The sequence below is a fragment of the Anguilla anguilla genome, chromosome 1, assembly GCF_013347855.1.
Source record: "Anguilla anguilla isolate fAngAng1 chromosome 1, fAngAng1.pri, whole genome shotgun sequence".
NCBI lineage: Eukaryota > Metazoa > Chordata > Actinopteri > Anguilliformes > Anguillidae > Anguilla > Anguilla anguilla.
Genome location: NC_049201.1, coordinates 12040135 through 12063109, shown reverse-complemented (window position 1 = coordinate 12063109; position 22975 = coordinate 12040135). Strand labels below are relative to the sequence as shown.

At 43.2% G+C, this 22975-nt stretch overlaps 2 protein-coding genes across 3 annotated transcripts in view; one reads left to right on the top strand and one right to left on the bottom strand.

Moving 5' to 3' along the window:
• Window positions 1-15064, bottom strand: part of adck1 (aarF domain containing kinase 1) — a 136530-nt gene extending 121466 nt beyond the window's left edge. Inside the window, exons 1-4 of one of the 2 annotated variants that reach the window (XM_035386249.1) lie at window positions 14959-15055; window positions 12926-12979; window positions 10296-10435; window positions 9822-9905 (exon numbers count right to left, since the gene is read on the bottom strand). In XM_035386249.1, the coding sequence (XP_035242140.1) occupies window positions 9822-9905; window positions 10296-10427 (216 nt within the window). In that variant the 5' untranslated portion in view covers window positions 10428-10435; window positions 12926-12979; window positions 14959-15055. Of the gene's footprint in view, window positions 1-9821; window positions 9906-10295; window positions 10436-12925; window positions 12980-14958 lie in introns of both variants that reach the window. The other variant, XM_035386242.1, reaches the window with a different exon arrangement.
• Window positions 15065-15142: 78 nt separating this feature from the next.
• snw1 (SNW domain containing 1) lies at window positions 15143-22890 on the top strand. Its single transcript, XM_035386229.1, has 14 exons — window positions 15143-15293; window positions 15960-16113; window positions 16936-17097; window positions 17787-17882; window positions 18180-18286; window positions 18615-18719; window positions 18814-18883; window positions 19167-19232; window positions 19348-19464; window positions 19578-19719; window positions 19985-20087; window positions 21776-21893; window positions 21988-22151; window positions 22293-22890. The coding sequence occupies exons 1-14, from the start codon at window positions 15241-15243 to the stop codon at window positions 22483-22485; spliced, it is 1650 nt and encodes a 549-aa protein (XP_035242120.1). The 5' UTR covers window positions 15143-15240; the 3' UTR covers window positions 22486-22890.
• Window positions 22891-22975: the final 85 nt, after the last annotated feature.

The following is a 22975-nucleotide window of genomic DNA, read 5'->3' as shown; positions in this document are numbered from 1 at the left end:
CGATAAGAAATTCATCACCCCGACAAGGAAGAGCAAAGCGTGAGCACCTGTGAAATGGAGAAATAAGCTGGAGAAGAAAAAGAAGTTTTTCTCTGGATTTTTATGAGAAATTTCAGAAGCTGAAGGGCTCTAAAAGGAAAAGCACTCCCGCACATGGTGTACTTGCCGTAGAGCGTATAAGTGTATTCGCGTTAATGTCTCCGGTCATTCCGACCTTCAGTGGAGTGATCAGACACGTATGTTCTCCTGAATTGAAGATAAGGTCAAAGTTCATGTAGTAATCTGTGTATGTCAAAAAAAGAAAAAAAAACAGAGCACACAACTCCTACAAACATTACAATCAATCTCATCAAAGTTTCGACAAAATCAAAGTTCATACAAGAGACAAGATCTGGTGAGTGAAATCATTATTTTAAAAGTATGTAATGTATTATGTGTTTGCTATACTCATTCTAATCATGTATTAAGATTTTTAGAAAAGCTGCAGTAACCAGTCAGAAGGATCATGGGGCATTCCACCTGAGAATCTTCTGGAATAAGCATTAATGTTATTATTAATTTGGGAAAGATTCTGGCACAAACAAATTGTGTGTGTGTGTGTGTGTGTGTCTGTGTGTCAAAAATCAGAATGACTGATGTCAATATTAGTATGCCAGTTCTCTTTTAGATTAATTTTACTTTTAATTACATCAATTCTTTATCAAAATCCAAGATTTACCAGCAAACCAATCAGACAGAAATGAGCTACTTAAAAAAATCTACTGCACTTGTACAGACAGGGACCAATGTACATCACAGTCTAAACCCCTGTATCTCCACATCTGGCTAATTTTAGATATAGGGTTTAATTATCTTAATTCAGGCAATTAGCTGTTAACACAATATTGTGTGGGATGAGGGTGTCTTGTGGTCTGACTGATGACTCTTTACTTTTTCCATTAGCTTGTTATCCATGTAATGCACCTAAATTGAAAATCTCTGAAATGCTGGGTTCTGAATGAGTATATCTAAGGAGAAAAACATGGGAGGGAGGTGACCATATTGAGCGAGACGGACTTTCTTTCACCATTTAAATGGCCAATTATCTATAAAGAACGCACCGTGAATTCAAATGTCTTGAACAATGAAGACTGAAGAGCATCCACAGCATTTAAAAATGCAATGGTGGCACTCGAGCAAACACGGTGAAAGGCAGACAATTTTGAAAAGGCATCATGCAGGCGGCAGAGTCCGACCGTGCCCAAAATGTCCACCGCACAGCTGTTCCTATAACCACCCAACATCATCATTTGACAAACTGATACAGAGAAAATTTCAGAAAAAAATCTATTTCAGCAAGTAAAAGCAAGTAAAATTTGTTCCTGAAAGACCTCTATTTTATGCTAAAACATACGATATAGGTCTGCATTTTTTTTTTTTAAAAGATACAAGCCCATTTTGAATCAGGAAAAAGAAATGGACTAAAATAAGGTACATTAATTCATACTTTGGGTCTTTTCAGAAAGAGGAACACATAGTCAGACATCTTACAGAAAAATTCAAAATGGAGGACACCGGCACTAGGTGTATAATAAATGATGAGAGGTGAGGAAAAGAGGAATAAGGTTGATTTGTTAAAGGTAACAAAAATGAGAGGGAAGGTAAAATTGTTTTATCATGCCCATTGGGTTAATCCCCTGCCGTAGACATTTGCGAAACACACTCTGCTACACTTCCTAGTGCTTTAAATGAGACCTGTACTATGGCAGCAAAGGTATGACTCCCGAGAGGACTCGGTTTCTGCAGCACTGACACACAGCCGCTGAACCCTAACCAGCACTCCCCTGCTTGGCTGCCTGTCGCAGCAATGGGAGGCCATGCGAACCAGATCAATCTCGCCTCTTCTCCAGCAGGGAGTCCTACGGCTCCCCCTGGTGGTCATCTGTGATCACGTTAAAAAGGGAGAACAAGATGTACTCCCAGGGCAAGCATGGTACACATTTAACCAGGCCTAGGCGGTATTAAAAAGCCAGGATAGAGCACAGCAGTGCCTGTTCATTTACAGACTAGGTCCTCAATGGAGTGAGCACCCTGATCTAAATGATATGATAGGATACTTGGTGGTAATGAGGAAGGAGATGCACCACATCCCCCATTATGAACATCCTGGTCATTTCGAACAGGACAGGTGACTGTAAGCCTGGGGTCATGTATCACACGTCCTGGTTTGATGTTTGATCAGTATGTTGCAGTATTAAATACTTTTCTTGGCTCTGCTGGGTTTTGTGCTTGACTGCACAACTCTATCCCCACATTATGACATCACCATCCATACGATACTGCAGGAATCATTTAGATTCTAGTCCTTGATAAACAAAGAGGACATGCAGATTATCTAGGCATGCTGATCAGAGGTACGAAACCCTCAGTTTGAGAATTCAGAAGATTCCTGAAGGCACACTCTTAAGGATGCAATCCAAAGGACATGTGGATACAGGAGTTCACTGCACACACCACAGCTCTTTAAAAGGACCATTAAAATGGAGAAATTGGCTTTTGAATTATGAAGCAGCTCATTATGGAATGAACTCAATATAAGCATTTACGTGTTCATCACATTACCCATTTAAAAAGAGCTCTGCATCATAATACGATCTCTACTTAAAGCAGGAAAACCCAGGCAACCAAATCGGAACATCTCAAGGTCAGGAAACAATACCTCTCTCCTGCCCGTCCTTTCGCTGGCCCTGACCGTCCTCACAGCGCACTCCCTCCCCTCCATTTCGGCCCACATCGGAGATTAGAGCCCCCATATTTCACAGAACGCCTGGTATCTGAACTGCATCTAGGCCCCTCTAAATGAAGCGTGGTGGAACTGGCCATGCCCAACGCTTAATCAGCTGTGCAAATGGCTCGTGCCGGCCCCTGTGCCTCGCACGCCCAGATGTAGCGGAGGAGAACGGAGCCAGAGCGCACTGGCCCACTGCAACGCCCACTGCACGCACGTGCACACACACACAAACACACCCACGTCTCACATACACACACACACACACACACCCACATCTCACACACACACATCTCACTTACATCTCACTCACACACACACACACAGACGCACACACACACACACAGGCACACACACACACACACACACACACACACACACACACACACACACACAGGCCGGGCCAGTCCTATCCATGTCATCTCACAGAAGGCGGACTCTGGTGCTTTCTAGAGAACAGCAGCTGGTGCCAAGTCATCCTTAAAGAAAGACAACTCCAGGGCCAGGGAGGGGGACCTCTCTCAGGCTGGGCACGGGTCACCGGGGGGCTGGAACACGGTCCGGGAGAGCAGCCTGCTGTTGAGAAGTGCCAGCGACACGACTAAAAGACTCTTAGCTAAGGCTGAGCGGAAGACCCACAGTATCACCCGAAATGAGTCTCCTCTTATATCACCTCTATAATCTCTAAATAAATATACTTGCCATTGGCATATATAAACATTTTGCCTAACTCAGTAAGAACTTTCAGAAGGTTATAGACAACATAATGATATGAATTATGACAGCAGTGATATTGCATCAGACATCCTATGAAAAACTGTTGTTATAAGCTGGTTATAATATTTACGTACGCTTATGCCATTGATTGTGACAAATTATGTGGCACTTGGTACGAATGTTAGATAAGGTTCACTTCAGGTACAGGTACTTTCGAAATTATTTAAAATCATTTTGATCACTGTGAAGCGTATTTCCATCATGAAATGCTCTGCTGTTCCAGATTTTTTTAAAATATAAGTTGCCAGTAAATCAGTTTAGGTGTTTAAACTTGCATCAGTATGATGCTTTCAGGAGCAGACGACGGGACGTTAGCACAAAGCAGGTTGTCCACGTGATCTGCCTTTTACAATCACGACTCAGAGATGCATTGAGTCATACGGCCACTCTGTGTCACCTCTAAAGGCTGGCTGCTGGGTGGGCGTGAACGGTGACCTCATACAGAAAGGGACAAATCAAAGTTCAGAACAGTCAGGATAACGCTCCAGGGGTGGAATAAATAAGCAGGAAAACTGGCATGAACTCTCATTCAACATACAGCACCGGGCTGCAGATTAACTCAACGTGTTCTCAATGGGAATCGAGTCATTACCTAAGACATTACAACTAAATAGGACACGTTTCTCAAAATGGGGGTTTTCCTCCCATACACGTGGCTAAATGGCTGACTTGCAGCGCGCAGGACGTGCAGCGTGTGGGCAAAGAGCAGGCAGCCAGTGCCGAATGCCGCACAAAGCAGGCGAGGGACCAACGGATTGGCTCTATTGAAGGCTTTTCTCTTCCCCGCCGTACGAACGTGACGGATCTTATCTGACACGTCCCTTTATACTCTGTCACATTAATAACAGCGTTTCCCCAGAGAGTATGACAGTCTGCCGTGTCTGAAGTGAGCACACATCCAGTCACTCAAGGTTAAGACACACACTTACATCGGAGCAGTTCATCCAAATTCCGCGATCAGCTCGTAAACACACGAACTTCCGCCCTTACCCGCAGCTTAGAACACTGATCATTCAGGACATTTTGACAGCCACGGATTGGAATACAATACTAGAATTTTGTATGGCGCGTGGCGCACTATTAAATGGTTAACACACTGCTGAAAGTATCGAACGCTGGAAATGGCTCATAAATGTAGCCATCTTGGCCCGAGGCAACACAATGGCAAAAATATTAAGAGCCAGCACCCACACGAGAGCGAGCTAAAAATGTTCAGCGTTTCAGAGCCAAAACCTGCAGGCATCCCACTATAAACATATGTTAGAAAAATATCCAAATAAGAAAAGGAAGAAGTGGAACAGAATAAGCAGTTCAGTCCCACTCATTTGAAGCTGTGCCAGGAGCCACCTCATTAAACGCAGAGGGATGGTTTTGCTTTTGAGAAAGGACTCTCTCACCTCTGGCCCCCCGTGTCTTTGAGTCGTTCGCTGACATTCGCTCACGCGGCGTCACATGGGCGGGCCACGCCCGTTCGGAAGGCAGGGGCACGACGCCACCGCCCCGCCGGCGGCTCCACCAAGGTGACCCGGCGAAAACGGGCGGGCGGAGACCCACGCCGTGCATTCGCCCACGGTTTCTCCCGCGTAGCCGGACGGGAGGATGGACGAGCGGGCGCGGGCTGGGAACAGCGGGTGGGTGGGGGGGGCGGGGGCGGGAGTCGGGGTCTTTTACCCCATCCCGCTCGCGCGAAGAAGGAGAAGAAAAATGACAGATTACACCCGCGACGGCTCGGACCGACGCCCGGCGGAGGCATCGGCGCACCTGGGCGCTCCGTCTTGTCGCTCATAAATAATTCAGCGGCCCTGCGCGCGGCACGCCGCCAATGTAGCTGTCACGAAGAGCCCCAGGAATCCCAGCGGCGTAATCAAACTAAGCCGGAGCGAGGGCCATTTACAATTACACGCCGCGGCTCCAGCGCGTTTGTTTCCAAAGTGCCCTGACCGAGGCAGGCAGGTGCCCAGGAGTGCCGTCCATCAGAAGGAAACAGCTGTCCGCGTCCACTTGACCAGAGATCATCATTATTACACCCTGGCTTTATATGATAACAGCAGCAGTAATAGTTCTGTCGTTAACAGCCAATCTGGTCTACATCAAAGGGGGGTTATTTTCTCTCCGTGCTTATTATAGGATTTCTCCATTTTTATCTCTTAGAACAGTGTACAATTGATATATTGAAGATAAACACATTTTCGCTTTCTGAATTCACGCACTTGAAAAGTAAAAACAATGGAAGGGCATCTTGTTGTAAAACTTCTTTTTATATACATTGGAGAGTGAAATCTCAGAGCGAGTCGGACAAACACGGTGTGCCTGACAACAATGAAAATCTACAGCAATTCCAGACAAACAACACAAAAAAGTTTTAAAAGCGAGATGACACATTGTTCACCTCGGACAGCTAGCTCGCCAGAGGTTATTACAGGCTAGGGAGCATGCTGCAATTCCCCAGAGGCCATTTTAGAGGGGGGATAATGGCGGCTGTCTTCCCTGTTTAAACTGCTGAGCTGCTCTTTTCAGAGCAGAGCTGGAACTGCGCGGTCGCCACAACGAAAACTGTTTCTCCTAGCACATAATACAATAGCCCGGTGAATCGATACGCCATCAGAAGCCATCAGGCAGAGGTTAAAAGGGGCTGAGAAGGGCTTGCTGAGACACACCAGCTGTGGGAGAAATGATTTTTCACTCTCCTAGCTGTCAAGGGGAGCCATTCCGCAACCTCACACCGTCGGTTATTGACTTTGCGCGTTAAAACGTGAATGAGAAATCGGACGCCGCGCCCAGGAGGAGAAAATGGCAACAGTCAAAATTTTCATTACAGAAACCGAATGCTGAGGCAATTAAAAGTAGGCACTTGGCTCTTAGTGTTAGCAGCACACAGCCAGGCAACGAACACGCAAAAGCGTCAGGAGGCTGTTTAATTTATGATCTGGAAAGTCAAAACAAGAGACACTTCTCTCCCTCTCTCTCTCTGAAGGTGAAGAAACGCCATCTGAAATAAAAAGTGATTTGCAGCCATAAGATTTGTGTGATTTGAATTTTATTCACGCTGGGAAGATCACAGCACGATACGCCGAACCGAGACGCGCGATCTCCGCCACTGCCTACAGCAAACAATGGACTCAAAAGTGCTGCTTGATTTCCATACGTGATAACGGTTTCTTCAGAGCCACCGGATATACCCCTGACTGCTCAATTACGGCACTGTGCCAGCGCCGACAACAAGACGTTTGAGGGAACGGAAAAGAAACAGCGCAGCCGAAATCATAACTAGCTCAGAAAAGTCCTCGGCATATCTCAACCTTTTGACGGAACGTGATATTTTTTTTGCGCTGTAATTTAATTGCGTTCAAGGAAAGCTTTTAAGTGAACAATGAACCGGTCACCCAATGGGCACGGAAATGACTAACTGCGTGGAGCGGTCCTAATTATGAGAGCTTGCTGGCGACCACTATTTTTACAACACCTGTGAGCTTCCGCAAGTTCCACTGCAGCGTTCCAGTTTTTGTCCAGTGTATTTTTATACATTCATGGCCTTAGCTCGTGGAGACATCAACATCTCACTTCCTCGTGTCAATGCTGAGGCATATTCCCTCACACGGAAAACCATTCTCTTCCAACTGCTTGGAAAATTTCCCATTAGGTGGAAGTCATTATTTGGCAAATAAATTAAATAAGGAAAATCTTTCTGAACTATAAATGAATAATTCTCATTACTAATGTTTGGCGAGAACAATGATGCAATAAAGGACATTATCCAGCTTCATTTTCCATTACTATTATTCTGTCTCATTTCCAATGTTTGGTTTCTGTTTAATCGGATTTTGGGTTCGGTGCCTCGTACGATTCAAAGGTAAGAAAATGCCATTACTACGGCAATAATTTATCTCTTTCTTCCATTTAGGCTATCTCAGCCTAAAATCCAAAAATAAAAATAATACCGACAAAGGATACTACAGCCATTTTAAACAGCCTCACATGAACAGCTGAACTGTATCACACCAACGACTTCATAATAATTATGAAGCAAATCTCTGCTCTGTATTAAATCAGGAGCTTGCATTAATTCTAATCACCGCGAGTAGCCAAGCTTGAAAGGAGGCCCATGGGGAGGCAGAACACTCTCCCGCGTGCTCCTGCACGGGGGCTGGGGCAGCCAAGTCGAACCTCGCTCTTCAGGGTTCAGCGAATCCCTGCCAGCCCACGTGCTTTTATCAGAAGTGGCAAGGCTCCGTGACCTTTAAGGTCACTGATCTTTCGCTCCGGCCTGCTGGTGCTCGAATCTGGCCTTTTGAACACGAGCGAAAAGCAGTTAAATAAACGTTAAGCGATGTAGTTATTAGGCTGAAATGCACAACGGTGTGTGTGCGTGCCTGTGTGCGTGCGCGTGTCTGCTTCACTTCTAACCATATAAATTGCTGACCAGGAGGCAATGTCTTTCAGGTTAAATGCTACTTTGGTTGAGACATATAAAGGTCAGACAGCCCTTGAAGGTATGAAAAAAGCATTCCGTCTGGCTGTTGTTGATGCCTACCGGCTGAGAGAGAACACAGGAAGCCTAAATAGGTCAAAAAGCAGGAGAGGCACTGCACAATATTTACAATGCCTCGGACTATCCCAATCTCTGCTTCCTCCCGTCATCCTACTGCCCCAACATTACATTCGCCCAGTAACCACAAAAGAACTCTGCCCTTTAAAAAAATGTGTTCCACGTCATCGTCTAGTTATTTTCACGATTCCAAAAAAATTTGTCAAAAGGCTGGCTGGGATGGTGTTCAGGGCGCACAGCGGCATCGCCAGGTTGGGGGGCCATTATGGGTGGATGGCGCACATCGCAGGGATAAAGGCGCTTTGTGGAAATGACAGATGGGCGGTAACGTGGCGGGGCTACAGCAGTAGGGAGGGTGAGGCCATAAGCAGGGGGCCCCAAGCGTTCGGGTGCATCTGCTGACTCTTCCTTGAGTCGTACCGCGTGGGGCTGGTGGTGGGGAGACTGGGAGCGCACCCCAGGGATGGCGCTTCTGCACTGCGGAGAACGCCCTCAGTGTCGGGACAGCCGGTAATGGAGAAAGTTATTGAGCTGCGCCCTGGGCCCCGCGTAAAAGGAAAAATGAGCCTTCCGTTTCATCTCAGCCGCCAGACCACCCGAAATTCATCATCATGCGCTCTGGCGTTCTCGCAAACAAAGGCATCCATGATTTGATTTCAGCTATAATGAATTGCAATTTTTTTTCCCATAAATTTCTATATTGTAAGCTATTGACAACACTTTTTAATCATTGTTAATAACTACAATGATGATGCTGAAATAAGCTGAAAATGATGTATGCAGATGATCTGTACACACAGGCACATGCACGTGCACATGAATAGTACCGATGTGTACAATTCATGTGCTATAGTTAAGAGTCTTTGCCTGTTAACTATCACTTCAATATTAAACTTAATTTCCAGAGGTATAAGAACGGCCATTACCGCCATCTCGGCCGTGATGTAGGTGACAGAGCATGCTAGTCATCTACGTCAGTAATAAGCTGCAGAACTTAGCGAGGCAACGTCATCACCCTCCATTTTGTTTTTGTCCTATTGAAATGCCCACTCACCGTTGTAGGCCCATCCTGTCATGACAACATCCTCAACCAAAACAGGAAAGCACAAACCCACCAAAAACGCTGCCGTTATTTTTCACCTTGCACACTTATTGCAGGGGAAAAGTACTAACTGCAAGACAAAGAAGCCGCTTTTGTGCAAGGAGGTTGGGCGTGTGCAGACACCTCCATTCCTAGGTGATGCCATTTAGGAATAAAATCTAGCAAGCCAACCAGTAACACCTGGCTCACTATCTCGAATGCCGATAAATGTATCACGTTGGAAATAAAAACAGTTTTTTTTTGTTTGAGTATTTTGCAGATTCAAGCCAGCGGACTTGTAAAGACTGGAACTAAGTAGAGGCTTAGGTGCCATATTATCTGAAGTGAAAGCACCTACAGTGTTATCATTTAGAAAGGCACTGTGTGCAGGAAAACCTAAAGAGAATTCTCAGTAAGGCAAGCACTTTAGAACTGTTTGAACAGAATTTTTCCCTTTCCTCTTGCCCCTAGTTCCATTTCAGGCATGGCTATTCGGTTTAATGTGAACGTAGCGAGGCATTTGTAACCTAAAGGGCAGACATAAAAGCTGATATTAAAGCAACATCTCCCTGCAGCTTACCGTATTAATCCATTACAAATATGTGTCAAGTGCAATGCTAACCTTTGCCATCACAGATCATTTCTCCTACCTTCGATTTGAGGGCCCAATACTCCTCTGTCCCGTGATCCACATTTCGAAGGGATGTCATGTAGTCATAACTGATAACTGCAGTCTGCAATAAGCAATATTAATAACGGAACATTACAGAAGAAGTAAAAGCTTACGGCAGGACAGTAGCAGTAAAATATTAAGGTAAGGTAAGATTTATTTTTACAACAAATTTTAATTATGGGGGGGACCATTCCCACAAAGGGAGGGTCAGGGAAAGACTTCAAGGAGGGACCGATCAAAGAGTATCCAGTAATATCACATGCACAGTGCTACCTTATCATACACAAACCACACATGCACACACACACACTTGCACACACACATACTGTGCACCAAGTCATACACATACCTACATGCACAGTGCTATCTTACCATACTCAAACACACACACACACACACATATATTGTACACCAAGTCACACACATACCCACATGCATGGTGCTGCCTTACCGTAGCTGCAGCTCTTCCAAACCTAATGAGGCTGATGTCACTGGGATCCACATGCTTGCTGTACAGATAGAATCCGGAGGAGGCAAACACTGCGGTGGCTAAAGAGGACACTTTCAACAGCCGTCCAGCCATGGGAGGCCCTGCAAAACATAAAGAGCGCTGCTCTGAAGTTTCTTTAAACATGCACCAGCAAGTCACTGAAAGACCTCATAGAAATTGAGCACCAAAAGCACAGCAGGTTAGATATTCAACTAAAATTCAACACTAAACAGTGATCAACGGTCTCACTTAAGACAGATAAAGTCTATTCAGTATAATGTATTAGATGCTGCGATTGATATGCCAACTATGACAAACAATTTGCAATATCAGACTAAAGCAGCTCACCAAATGTTTTATCTTAAAATAAAAAGTAAAAAGTGGACATAAGTATAATATAAGTATTTTATGCTTTTTAATGAATTTTCACAACTAATAATAATAATAATAATAATAATAATAATAATAAACTTTATTTGTATAGCACCTTTCATACACAAAGCAGCTCAGTGTTTCACAGGCAAAGACTAAAAGCATGTATGAATGACATAAGAACATAAATAATATATAAATCTATGTATATATAAAATAAATTATAAGAAGGTAGAAGCAACATGTGTGGAAGGGAGGTAAAATAGATAATAAATAAAATGCATGTTAATTGGCTAGAAAACAAGGATAAGATACTAATTAGATCTTAAAAATAGAAATAAAATAAAAACATCAAATGAATAAAAATATCAAATACATTTTTTGACAATTTTACTTCAAAGCTACAGTAAAAATATGTTTTATTTGCCTCCTGAAACTGCCCACTGTATCAGCCTCTCAGATCCTTGGGAAATGTGTTCCATAATTTTGCCCCATAAAAGCAGAAGGCAGCTTCTCCTGTAGTTTTATGTTTAACTTTAGGCACATTTAGTCATTTCTCAGAGGAGGATCTTAGGGGACAGAAAGGGGTGTAAAATGACAGTCACATGTGTAAGTAGGTGCTAAACCATTTAGAGCTTGGTAGATCAATAAAGGAACCTTACAATCAATTCTAGAGGACACAGGAAGCCAATGTAATGCAGAGAGTACACAAGTTATACACTGCCTGGCCAAAAAAAAAGTCGCTGTTTGGATTTTTTTGGACAGTGCCCACTGTACAAGCCTCTGGAGGCAGTGTTATGATCTGGGGTTGCTTCAATTGGTCAGGTCTAGGCTCAGCAACATTACGCGGCAATAAAATGAAGTCAGCTGAGCACCTGAATGTACTGAATGACCAGGTTATCCTATCAATGGATTTTTTCTTCCCTGACGGCACGGGCATATTCTAGGACGACAATGCCTAGATTCATCGAGCTCAAATTGTGAAAGAGTGGTTCTGGGAGTACGAGGAATCATTTTCCCCACATGAATTGGCCACTACAGAGCCCTGACCTTAGCCCTATTGAAAGTCCTCGGGATGTGCTGGAGAAGACTTTACAGAGTGGTTCGATCCTCCCATCGTCAATACAAGAGAATACAATTCTGGACGGAAATAAATGTTGTGACGTTGCATAAGGTTGTCGAAACAATGCCACGACAAATGCGCGCCGTAATCAAAGCTAAAGGCGGTCCAACGAAATATTAAAGTGTGCAACCTTATTTGGCCAGGCAGTGTATAATCTGTCATCCTAGCTCTGGTTAAACTTCTTGCCGCTGAATTATAAATAAACTGAAGCTTTAGATGTCTTCAGAAGGCCAAGCTCATTACAATAACATAGGAACACGTTAACCTATTATCATCAAACATATGTTGCATAGTAAGTCTAAGCTATTTACAAATTTAACCATTGTACAATAAGACAAAAAAGCAGAACATGTAATTAAGGGAGAAAGTCACTTGAAATGTCCTTCATCTTCAATGGTAAGTCTCATGTAGGCCTACAAGCAAAGCCTCTAGCAACCCCACCAGAGTTGTGAGTGACAGGTTCACAGCCATTAACAACACTGGAACAATCTAAATCTCCACAATCTCCACAGCCTTCAGTTAACAGGTGTGGAAACCACACCAGTAGCCTCCCTCGCTACTCTCAGGCATGGTGTGAGATAAACCAACAGCCTATTAGGCCAGCATATCCATCTAACCAAGGACCGGCCAATGCTGCTTCAAAAGCCACTGCACAGTGTCCAGACACGCTGAAGGAAGAGGTACCCTTACACAGGGGTTTGTTTCAAACAGGGATTTTTATAGAAGCAATTTTATATATTTATTCATTTCATTTTTAATAAGCACCAGCTGGTGCAGTGGTTAGCACTGCTGCCTCACAAGAAAGAGGTTTGCGGTTTGAGACCCAACCAGCCCAGACCCTCTTTGTGTGGAGTTTAAATGTTCTTCCTGTATTTGCGGGTTTTCTCCGGATACTCTCACAGTCCAAAGACATGCTCATTAAATGAGCTGGAGATGCTAAATTGGCCGTAGGTGCAAGTGTGTGCATGCATGGACTGCGGTCCTGTCCAGGGTTTGTTCCTGTCTTGCGCCCCCGACCCTGAATTTGACAAACGGATATAGATAATGGATGGGCAGATGGATGGACAAGTACCAGCATTCTCAACAGTACACTCACCCTTAAATGTGGGGTAGAGACTGCCCTCAACATCAGCTTACAGGGTGTCCCAAACTTTGTTAAAAAATAAAGGACAATTATATAAGCATCCTGGATTTCTTTATTCCGACAAAAGACCACAATAACTTTGATATCTTTTTAAAAAATCATTTTTGAATAAAAACCATGGGAAGTTTTGAAAGATTTTTATTGAATTGATGTGGCCTGGATACAGCAATCAAGCAAGTTAACACTTCAACACTAGTTTTATCTTCAGGTTTTGTGACTGCAGAAAAGGTAATGGATGTTTTGAGATGTCACGAGTGGCTTAATTTATTAGAAAAACTTCATTTTTATGTAAACTTAATCTATGGTCAAACCTGTAAAGAACTTTTTTTTTTCTTTAGCCATATTTGGCACAAGCATACACGTGCAAAAATTATATTCTGCATTTACACTTGACTTGTGTAATATGAACCACTAGTTCAGGCAAGCATTGCACACTTTATGTCATAAGAACTAGGCTATATGATGTGATCCTCTGTCTATTCTTTGTCTTTTGCAAGCTTTTAATGAAATCTCTGAGGACAGAAATTCATAAAATGTTTCCCAGAGAATGAGGAGTAGCTGAGGAGAATTGGGTTCAGATGTATCACAGGGTACTAATTAGGGCTGGGGTCAGTTCCATTTCAGCAGCTAATGCAGGAAATTAACCAAAATTCAATTAATTAATTGGAAAGTGGCCACATTTTTCTGTGTTGATTATTCAAATTATGAACTGAATGACAATTTCCAGAACTGACTGGACTGAAATGGAACTAATGCCAATACTAATATTTAGCATCTATTCAGGGGCACACAATATTAAATAACAGTATCATTACATTGAAACAATAAGAAAAAGAAGGTAATTGACAATAAAGAATCATCGCTACAAGAAAATGCATGATGAACCAGGGAGAATAAAATGAACACAATTTGGTTCTACAGTTAAAGAAATGCCATTTCAGCGACTGCACTAAACTGAAAGGGGTACTGAATTTGTGAATGGTGCCATTAAAGCAGCTGAGCAGTAATAATATGGGATGCATATAGCCTAATATCACCCCCTGGGATAAGCATGAGGGAATCAGAATCTGGTGTTGTGTTGTTTCTGTGAAAATAGACTAAACATAATTTCACAACTTCCCAACTGGAAGCAAACACATTTGCCAAGATTGAGTCCATATTTAACATCGTTTTGATAAAATAAAAAATACAAAGAGCATTTCATTGGCATATTACTTCGACTAATTAAAAAATGTCTGTGTTTACCATTTACAACTAGTTAAACTAAATCAATGGTGGGGTTAACTGAAGATACGTCCTCTTATCGAGATATCAATTAACCATTCGGCATTGTACGGGTTTTCAATTTCACATGGGCCCAAATACATATTTTTCTGGCAGTACTGTACTACTACAGCCTCGTGTGACCAATGAGTTTCCCCGACTGGCATTCATGTTCATCCCAATGTCGTCAGCTGTAGAAGTCGAACAGTGGCCAGTTGTAGTGAGATTTTCCCACCACTGATTTTGTGCCCTGATCCTTCAACCTCGAATGCAACTCACGCCACTGTTTACTTCCGAAGCGACCTAATTTGGCTCGTTGTTCGTGCACTGCAAAAGTATTACGCACTAGCTGGCAATCTTATTTGGAATGAGACTCGTGCTCTAACAACATCCCTGTTCATAAAGTTTAGCTAAATGTGCATTTTAACTGGTTGGTCATCGTTGTACAGACTCATATTACGCAAGCTGTTTCGTAACATGCTTCGGTAGAACCACCTCACATGCTGTCAACTTGCTAGCAAATGGTAACTGTAACGTTAAGCCAACAAGGACAGCCAACAAGGACTAACAAACCGGTTAGCTTGTATTAACGTACGTTCCGTGTTACATTGATAGAATGATATTCCATCTGTTCACATCGTTACCTAAATAACTACATAGCACATAATGCAAAAATGTAGCACTGCAATATTTTAATTCAAAAGTTCACAAACGTTACTCACCGGTTTCTCGTGACCTCTCAACTCTCCTTTTGTTTTTTAACCGGGGGTGTGAATGGCATGGCGGGTAATGTAGTTTATATTCAGATATTCCCCCACTTACGACTGCGTCTACTACACTTATTTTCTTTCTCTTTTTCGGTTATCAGTACTCTGAAATTGAAAATTTGTCGCTTTTTAAAAGTCACATTTTGTGGAGAAAACGTATAGAACAGACTGCATAACTAACATTATAAAAATTCATAAACGGAAGAGGAATCTGGCCACAAGTAGCTGTACCGCTGCATGACGTCAGACGCAGGAGTCGTGGTATTGGGAAGCAAGATGTCGCTAGCGAGGTTGGTAGCATGCGAAAGAAATTTGTCTTTTGTAACAAAAGTTGTTAACGTTACTTTATTGCATTGTTCCTAGATTATACACAATGCGACACACACTACTTAATGTATACAGTATTACAGCTATAATACAGTCATTGGCTATTTAATCCTATCAAATCGTCGAGCTTTATGTTAGCTACGGCTAACTAGGTAGTTCGTTAACTAGGCCGTAAAATCTAGCCAGTGGCAGGCAAATTAAGTTGTTTAATTTGGGAATTTAGCTGACGATAATCTAGTGTGGCATATTGTATATGATTTATTATTTACAGTTTGTATTACTAGCTATTATTAGTTTGCTAACTGGTATGGCGTAGTTTGATGCTAGTTGCCCAGTTACGTTGTTTAACGTCAAGATTGAAACAAAGTGGCTGGGTAGCATCTTAGACGTTTCAGTAGATCTCAAACTTGAGCAACCGTAAGCTAAGACTTTTGTGACCAACGTCTAAAAATGCGGTTAACTCATACGACTGTTGTCTGTTAGTATGATCTGTTTGCGATTTTGACCTATGTGTTCGCTCAAATTACTATAGATGTTTGTTGAATACGCAGCTGCGTGCTGATGACGGTCAACTAACATTTTTGAGGACCCACCACTCTAATCGGTTTTATCGTGTTTGTTATGCGCAGCTTTCTACCCGCGCCCACGCAGCTGTCTCAGGACCAGCTGGAATCGGAGGAGAAGGCGAGAGCTCAGAGGTCCCGGTCCACAGCACTGGTGTCTTCTCGCAGAGAGCCCCCTCCGTATGGCTTCAGAAAATCCTGGGTCCCTCGGACCCTGGAGGTATGGATAGCCACGCATTTGAAGGAAATTGGCAGCGTATATTCATATTAATGTGGGGGGCTGAAACTGAAAGCCAGTGCTCATCCATCACTGAAACTATCCGTGTCATTGTATGAATACTATCACTCTCTGGACCCCCCCCTGTCATATGTAACTTAAATGGCTCTGTTAACCAAAATATTGTTTGGCTGGCTTGGGAAACATTAAACAATCCTAGCAGCACTACTCTACTCCAGGTCGTGCGGACTACATTATATGCAGGTTTTTGCTCCAACCATGCTCTACACCTCCTGATTTCACAGATTATTTGCCTCCTTGGTTCAGGAAGTAAGCTCCTTAGTGAAATCGGTGTAGTGCAGGGTTGGAGCAAATGCCTGCAGACACTGCTTACCTGTAGGACCTGGGAGTTGAGTAGCCCAGAATTATAGTAATGCATTAAGGACGCTATGCACATTTATAAGTATATCGAAAGGATTTCTCAGTTGAATTTTATACCCTGCCTTTTAGCTTGTTTTCATGTTTCATGAGCATATTAATTTGGCTACATTCCACCTTTCACTAGTTATGAGGTTTGCTTTGAGCAGAGCACCATTTGTAAGTCATAAGTGTACAAGCATCTATGAGCTATGATTGAGATTTCCCTCTTTGAATGTACTGTTTTTTCTAAAAGTTATTTTGGAAAACAGCCTCAGGAATTGTTTTTGTTCTTTTCAGCTTCTACCATAAAATTTGTGGGTCTCACTGTATATAAATGAAATAATGGGAACAACGTTTGTGTGATCAGTTACATCAGATCATAAACGCAGTCTGTCTGTGCTTCAGGACTTTGCTGATGGAGGCGCTTTCCCAGAGATCCACGTGGCCCAGTTTCCCCTGGAAATGGGCAGGAAGAAGAAGACCTCCAATGCTCTGGCAGTTCAAGTGGATGCAGAGGGAAAGATCAAATATGAAGCTATCGCTCGGCAAGGCCAGGGAAAAGACAAGGTGCGATTCCCGTTTCCAGGGTTTTTCCTGCATAGACAAATCTTTGGCGTGAGCTAAAGCGAAATAAATAGAAAACAAACAATTAAAACTACAGCTGGGATGTTGTTTATATGGCTGCACAATGCAGTTCTCTGGTAATCAGAGGAAAGCAAAGTGAGAGAGAAATGCAACAGTTGCATGGGCTTTGTGAGCAGGACTATCGCATGCAGTGGCATGGCCACCCACTAATCAGAGCTGCGAAGGTATGTGCCAGGAGAAAGCACAGGCAGACAAAATCCTGCTGTGTTCATTAATCAGTGATGCCAGCCTTTATTATGTTTCAGTGCTTATCATTAGGAAACGTTCCATCGTTTTGAGTTGGCGGTCACAACGGGTTGTTTCTACAGAAACGTCATTTTTGTCAAGCCAGACACAGGCAGTTTAATTGTGGATCTTTTCTTCCCCCTAAAAAACAGTCTGACTGTTATCTAAATGAGAGTATCTCACTGAGGGTGAATTTAAGCTGAATTTACCCTGCCCTAATGATGGGGAGCACATACCTGCATTAAAAGCTTTGTTGCATTTTGAAAGCCACATTGCCAATATTTTGTGTGATTGTGTTTAAGAATGCAAAGGGAGTAAATATGTACACACGTTGTTTGTAAGCTAAATTAATACTTTGTATCTTACCCCCTTGTTTTCTGCTGCAGATTATTTACAGTAAGTACACAGATCTGCTTCCAAAGGAAGTCATGAATGAAGATGACCCAGACCTACAGAAGCCAGATGAGGAGGCAGTCAAAGAGGTGAGTTGTGTAGGAGTATTGTGAAGAGGAAATGCTTACATTTGGTTGATTTTTTTCTTCCCCCCCATTGTTTGTAATTTTATCCAGTACATTTAACAGCTGGGTGTGACCCGCTTTTGCGGTAAATTCTTGAGTCAGCGGATTGATGGAAGCAAATAAATGTCAAATGAAATGGACTGGTTTTGCGCATCAGTGGTTTTCACTTTGACTCATTTGTAAGATGTAGAAGCGAATGTAGAGTAGAGTATGTAGAGTGGCATCAAAGCGCTGAGTGCGGTGTGCATTCCTCTGCTGCAGCTGACGGAGAAGACCCGCTCGGCGCTGGACAAGCAGGTCTCTCAGAAGATCGCGGCCGCCATGCCGGTGCGCGCCGCAGATAAGCAGGCCCCGGCGCAGTACATCAGGTAAAGGGCCGCGGCCTTGCGCCGCGCCCGCGCCGCGCCGCAGAACAAAGGGGCGGCGGGGCACCACCGAATAACCGCCTCCGTCCGGCCAAACTACATTTACCCTCGGGCCTCGCAGATTGCTTTTGTATAATTGCCAATGAAACAAGCTCTGGTTTTGAGAGATAAATCCGCTTTGCCTGCTGGGCTTTGAAGTTCGATCCCTTCGGTACCGTTTGTTCTATGAATCGGTTTTTACTGACTGCAGTGATTTGGTACATTTTCTATCAAATCTAAACCTTAAGAAAAACTTTTAAGAAATTTTTTGTTGTTTTTTTTTTTTTGTCAGGTACACACCTTCACAGCAGGGAGTGGCGTTTAACTCAGGAGCCAAGCAGAGGGTCATCCGCATGGTGGAGATGCAGAAGGACCCCATGGAACCCCCCCGATTCAAGTACGTACAGCCACACACCGCTCTCCCTGCGGTAGGAGGACACTCAAGGTCCCCTTAAACAGAAGTTAATGAAGCGTGTGAATTTACTTCACAGGATCAACAAAAAGATTCCCCGAGGACCTCCCTCCCCTCCTGCACCTGTGATGCATTCCCCAAGCAGAAAGGTACTGTCCTGTGGAACCAGAGGATGTGTTCGGGGATGTGTTTCCTGGCTTCGGCTTGTGAAAGAGTTAGAACACTGTGCAGTCAGGCAGTCCAGGACATGGTATCCTCTGTCTAATGAACCAGAGTCTCTTTAAATATAACGATGTGATCTATAAAGGCAAGATCACCTATAATTAGGTTATCTTGCCTTTGTTTTACGACTCAAAGGCAAGCTCGACTAAGTATTGACAGCCCGAATGGTGCCTTTTTTGCCCATGTTAATGTTATATTTTACCCTTTCAGATGACTGTGAAGGAACAGCAGGAGTGGAAGATTCCACCGTGCATTTCAAACTGGAAAAACGCAAAGGTAAATCTGAAGTCTGTTTCGGGGCCAATGCAGTCAAGAAAATGAACTGTAAGCAATTTGGTGATTCAAAGAAATTCAAACCTTTGAAGTAAGCAGTTTTCCTTCACTTTCCTAGGGTTACACAATTCCATTAGACAAGCGTTTAGCTGCGGACGGACGGGGCTTGCAAACTGTTCACATCAACGAAAACTTTGCCAAGCTGGCTGAAGCCCTCTACATCGCTGACAGGAAGGTGAGCTCCAGACATTTTTGCAATTCCACATTTGTCCAAAGCCAAGGTGTGACATGCGGACAGGCGTGATTCATTAATGGAGAACATTAAACTGAACCGGTCTGGTCCCATAGGCTCGAGAAGCGGTGGAGATGCGTGCGCAGGTGGAGAAGAAGATGGCGCAGAAAGAGAAGGAGAAGAAGGAGGAGAAGCTGAGAGAGCTGGCTCAGATGGCCAGAGATCGGAGAGCTGGCATCAAAGGCCACGGGGATAAAGGCATGTGGAGCCTCGCGCCGCTTCAGTGCTAACGTAGCTTAGCCACGTGCAAGATATGCTAAGAGTACAACACGGACAGTCATGAAACGGTGCGACTGTGTCTGTGAATGTGATCGTGTGGACACATGCTTCTCGGTACCAGTGTGTTAAAAGCCCGTAGACTGAGTTGTGGGCCCATTTCCTGTTGAAGCGCACAGAAGTTAAGGATGCATGCTGATGCTGGTCTCTGGCCTGACTGTCTTCCCTGTCCCCTGTCCTCTCCCAGGTGCTGAGGACACAGAGGTGCGAGAACGCGACGAGATCCGCCATGACAGGCGGAGAGAGAGGCAGCACGACCGCAACATCTCCAGGGCCGCCCCCGATAAGAGGTACGTACATGCATTTTAACACATGAGCCATTCCTGCAGAGTGTTTGTATGCATTGTGATATTTGTGTTACTGCACGTATAGCAAAAGATGTTAAATGCAGTGTGTGTGTTTGCACGCACACACATACACAAATTCATGCTCATACGCATACATAACATAACATAAAATGGCTGTTTGCAAAAGCTTACCCAAATAACTCTGTTTTCTGACACGTTATGTGATTCGTGTTTTATGCAAACGCCTAAACGAGCGAGACCAGGCAAAACTAAGCTGATTGTAGGCAGCTCAGAATTCCAGTCAAACAAAATTGAACATTAGCCAACTAATTGCAAAGTGTTATTTCTGTTCAGTTTGTTCAGGAGATGGAATGGAAGAGGAATTTGGCTTTGCTGGCAATATATATAGATTTTAGCTATTATGTTATGTATTGATAATGCATAGCTAATATTATGGCAGTAGCTTGATTAATTGATTGGTTTTGGGTATATTTTGTCATAAAATTAATCTTATTAATACAGCTAATTGTGGCAGAGGAAGATGGGTAGGCTTAGTATTATGTGGATAATTTAAGCAAGCTTGTTATTGAGGACTGGTTTTAGAAGTCCAGAGACTGTGCATATGACAAGACGATTTAGGTACTTGCTCCTCAGCAACTATTGGATAAAAAAGGAGTATTTGTAGTACTTCTGGTATTTGTAGTAGTGACCATAGTGTGGAATATTGAAATATGCATTCAAATGTCCTGGTATTGCTGTAATTTAAATGGTGGTGTTTGAGAAATGCTTTTTTTTTTAGTCCGTTTTTAAAACTTTATTGCATTCATAAATTAGTCTTCCTGGACGATGTTAAGCGTTCTGCACTTTTATGTGATTTGTTTGGAGTATTGAAAAGGGCCATATGTATGTCATACATTTCTCCAGTCTGACTGGCAGTTTAATTTTATTCATCGTGCTGAGCTTGTAAAGGTTGTAATTTTAAGTTGCCAGCAACTGAGAAGGAAGCATAATGAGTTCCGTTGTGTTGAGAAGTAAATAATAGCTTTGCATGAAATTGAACGGGACATGTTTGAATTGTTTGTTTGTGCCGTGTGTGTAATTTATTCAGCCGATAAAATGCATTTATGGCTCTAGCCCGGTGTCCATGGAGTTTGCTAGAGGAAATGCGCTGTTATATAAACGCTGTAGAGGGGAGACGGTCAGCTTGTTAATGGGCATCAGTTCAGAAACGGCCTGTTTGGGGGGGATACACAGATGTTTAGAATGCACAGATCTAAATATGTAATGACCTGTGTTCATTGTTAGCCTAACCTAATAATGTAAAGGTCATTTTGTCTATACAGCATGACTCGAGTAAAGTTTGTGAAGCATGAATGTGACATGGATAGCTGTTGACAGGCATCGTAATAAAGATAGATGACAGCCATCTCGTTTTTAACCATTGGTGTTCTGTTGTTTCAAATAGCATTGCATTTGTATACTAATTGCTTAGACTCTTGGCTGATTTTAGTCTTGGAATACTCTGAAGTGATTCAGAAGTAAATGGCCACTCATAATTTCTGTGGGAAATCCTCAATAGGGCCCAACTCTTACATTTAACACAGTTTATATTTGTTTATTGTTCATATGTTTTTACTTTGATTTATGTTACATTGAATTGAAACGCATCATCCGTGCTTTTTCTCATGCAGGTCGAAGCTGCAGAGAGATCAGGACCGAGACATCAGCGAGCTCATCGCGCTGGGTCAGCCTAATCCACGCCCCTCCGGCGAAGCTCAGTACGACCAGCGCCTCTTCAACCAGAGCAAGGTGCGCTGCCGGGGCTGCCATGGAAACGCACTTGCTGAGTTTAAATGCTCTAAAGCCATGTGCTTAACCTCTGCTCCGTCTCTCCCGCGCACAGGGCATGGACAGCGGCTTTGCCGGCGGAGAGGATGAGATCTACACCGTGTATGACCAGCCCATGAGGGGCAGCAGAGACATGGCCCAGAGCATCTACAGGCCCAGTAAAAACGCAGACAAGGACATGTACGGTGACGACCTGGACACCCTCATCCAGAGCAACAGGTAAGGCGTCCAGGGAACCCAAAACACCATGGGTATGGAACTGGACATAATTTACAAACTTAGCCCTTTTCCATTCATTGTATCAACAACATTTTTTTGACAATTAAAAAGTAATGCAACTTCATATTCATTTCTCCCCAGATTTGTACCGGACCGGGAATTCTCTGGTGCTGACCCTGGGTCTCGCAGGGATGGACCCGTGCAGTTTGAGGAGGATCCTTTCGGTCTGGATAAGTTCTTGGAGGAGGCCAAACAGCACGGAGGATCCAAAAGGCCATCCACTAGCGGACGCTCAAAGGATTACGACCATGACAAAAAGCGCAGAAAGGAATAATGTTTTGTCTATTTTTTTATTTTTTAAGGGGTAGGGTCACATTGATTAATTGCCGTCTTTTAACACGTCATAATTAGATTTGATACATAGACACTGTGGACTTGAGTTTTTTTTTTTTGTTTTTTTTTCCCTCCATCTTGCTTCACATGCTGAATAGGTGTTTACATGCCATCATTGTACTGGATGTAAATGCAGTTTTAAGTACGCATACCTGTGTTGCATTGTCAGCAACATATAAACCTGTCAAATGTCTCAAACCTGTTTTTAAATCAGGGAAAGATCACATTTGCGTTGTTCCCTCCATTTCTCTCGAGTAGAAATAAACATGTGCACCAACTTAGACAATATTTATCCTTCTCTCTTGTACAGTTATACTACAATAAATGTTGCATATGTGGAAAAATGTGCCAATGTTTACTTTATTCAGGCCATTCTTAGTCTGTGATGTAAAACTAGCTTTCTTCTTTTTACGTGAAACTAGGCTGTTTCA

Excerpts from the sequence above, each read along its gene's own strand:
- snw1 (XM_035386229.1), top strand. The coding sequence starts at position 15,241 with ATGACGTCAGACGCAGGAGTCGTGGTATTGGGAAGCAAGATGTCGCTA. Across the intron at positions 15,294-15,959 it reads AGCAAGATGTCGCTAGCGAG|CTTTCTACCCGCGCCCACGC; the intron begins GTTGGTAGCATG and ends TGTTATGCGCAG. Across the intron at positions 22,152-22,292 it reads ACCCTCATCCAGAGCAACAG|ATTTGTACCGGACCGGGAAT; the intron begins GTAAGGCGTCCA and ends ATTTCTCCCCAG.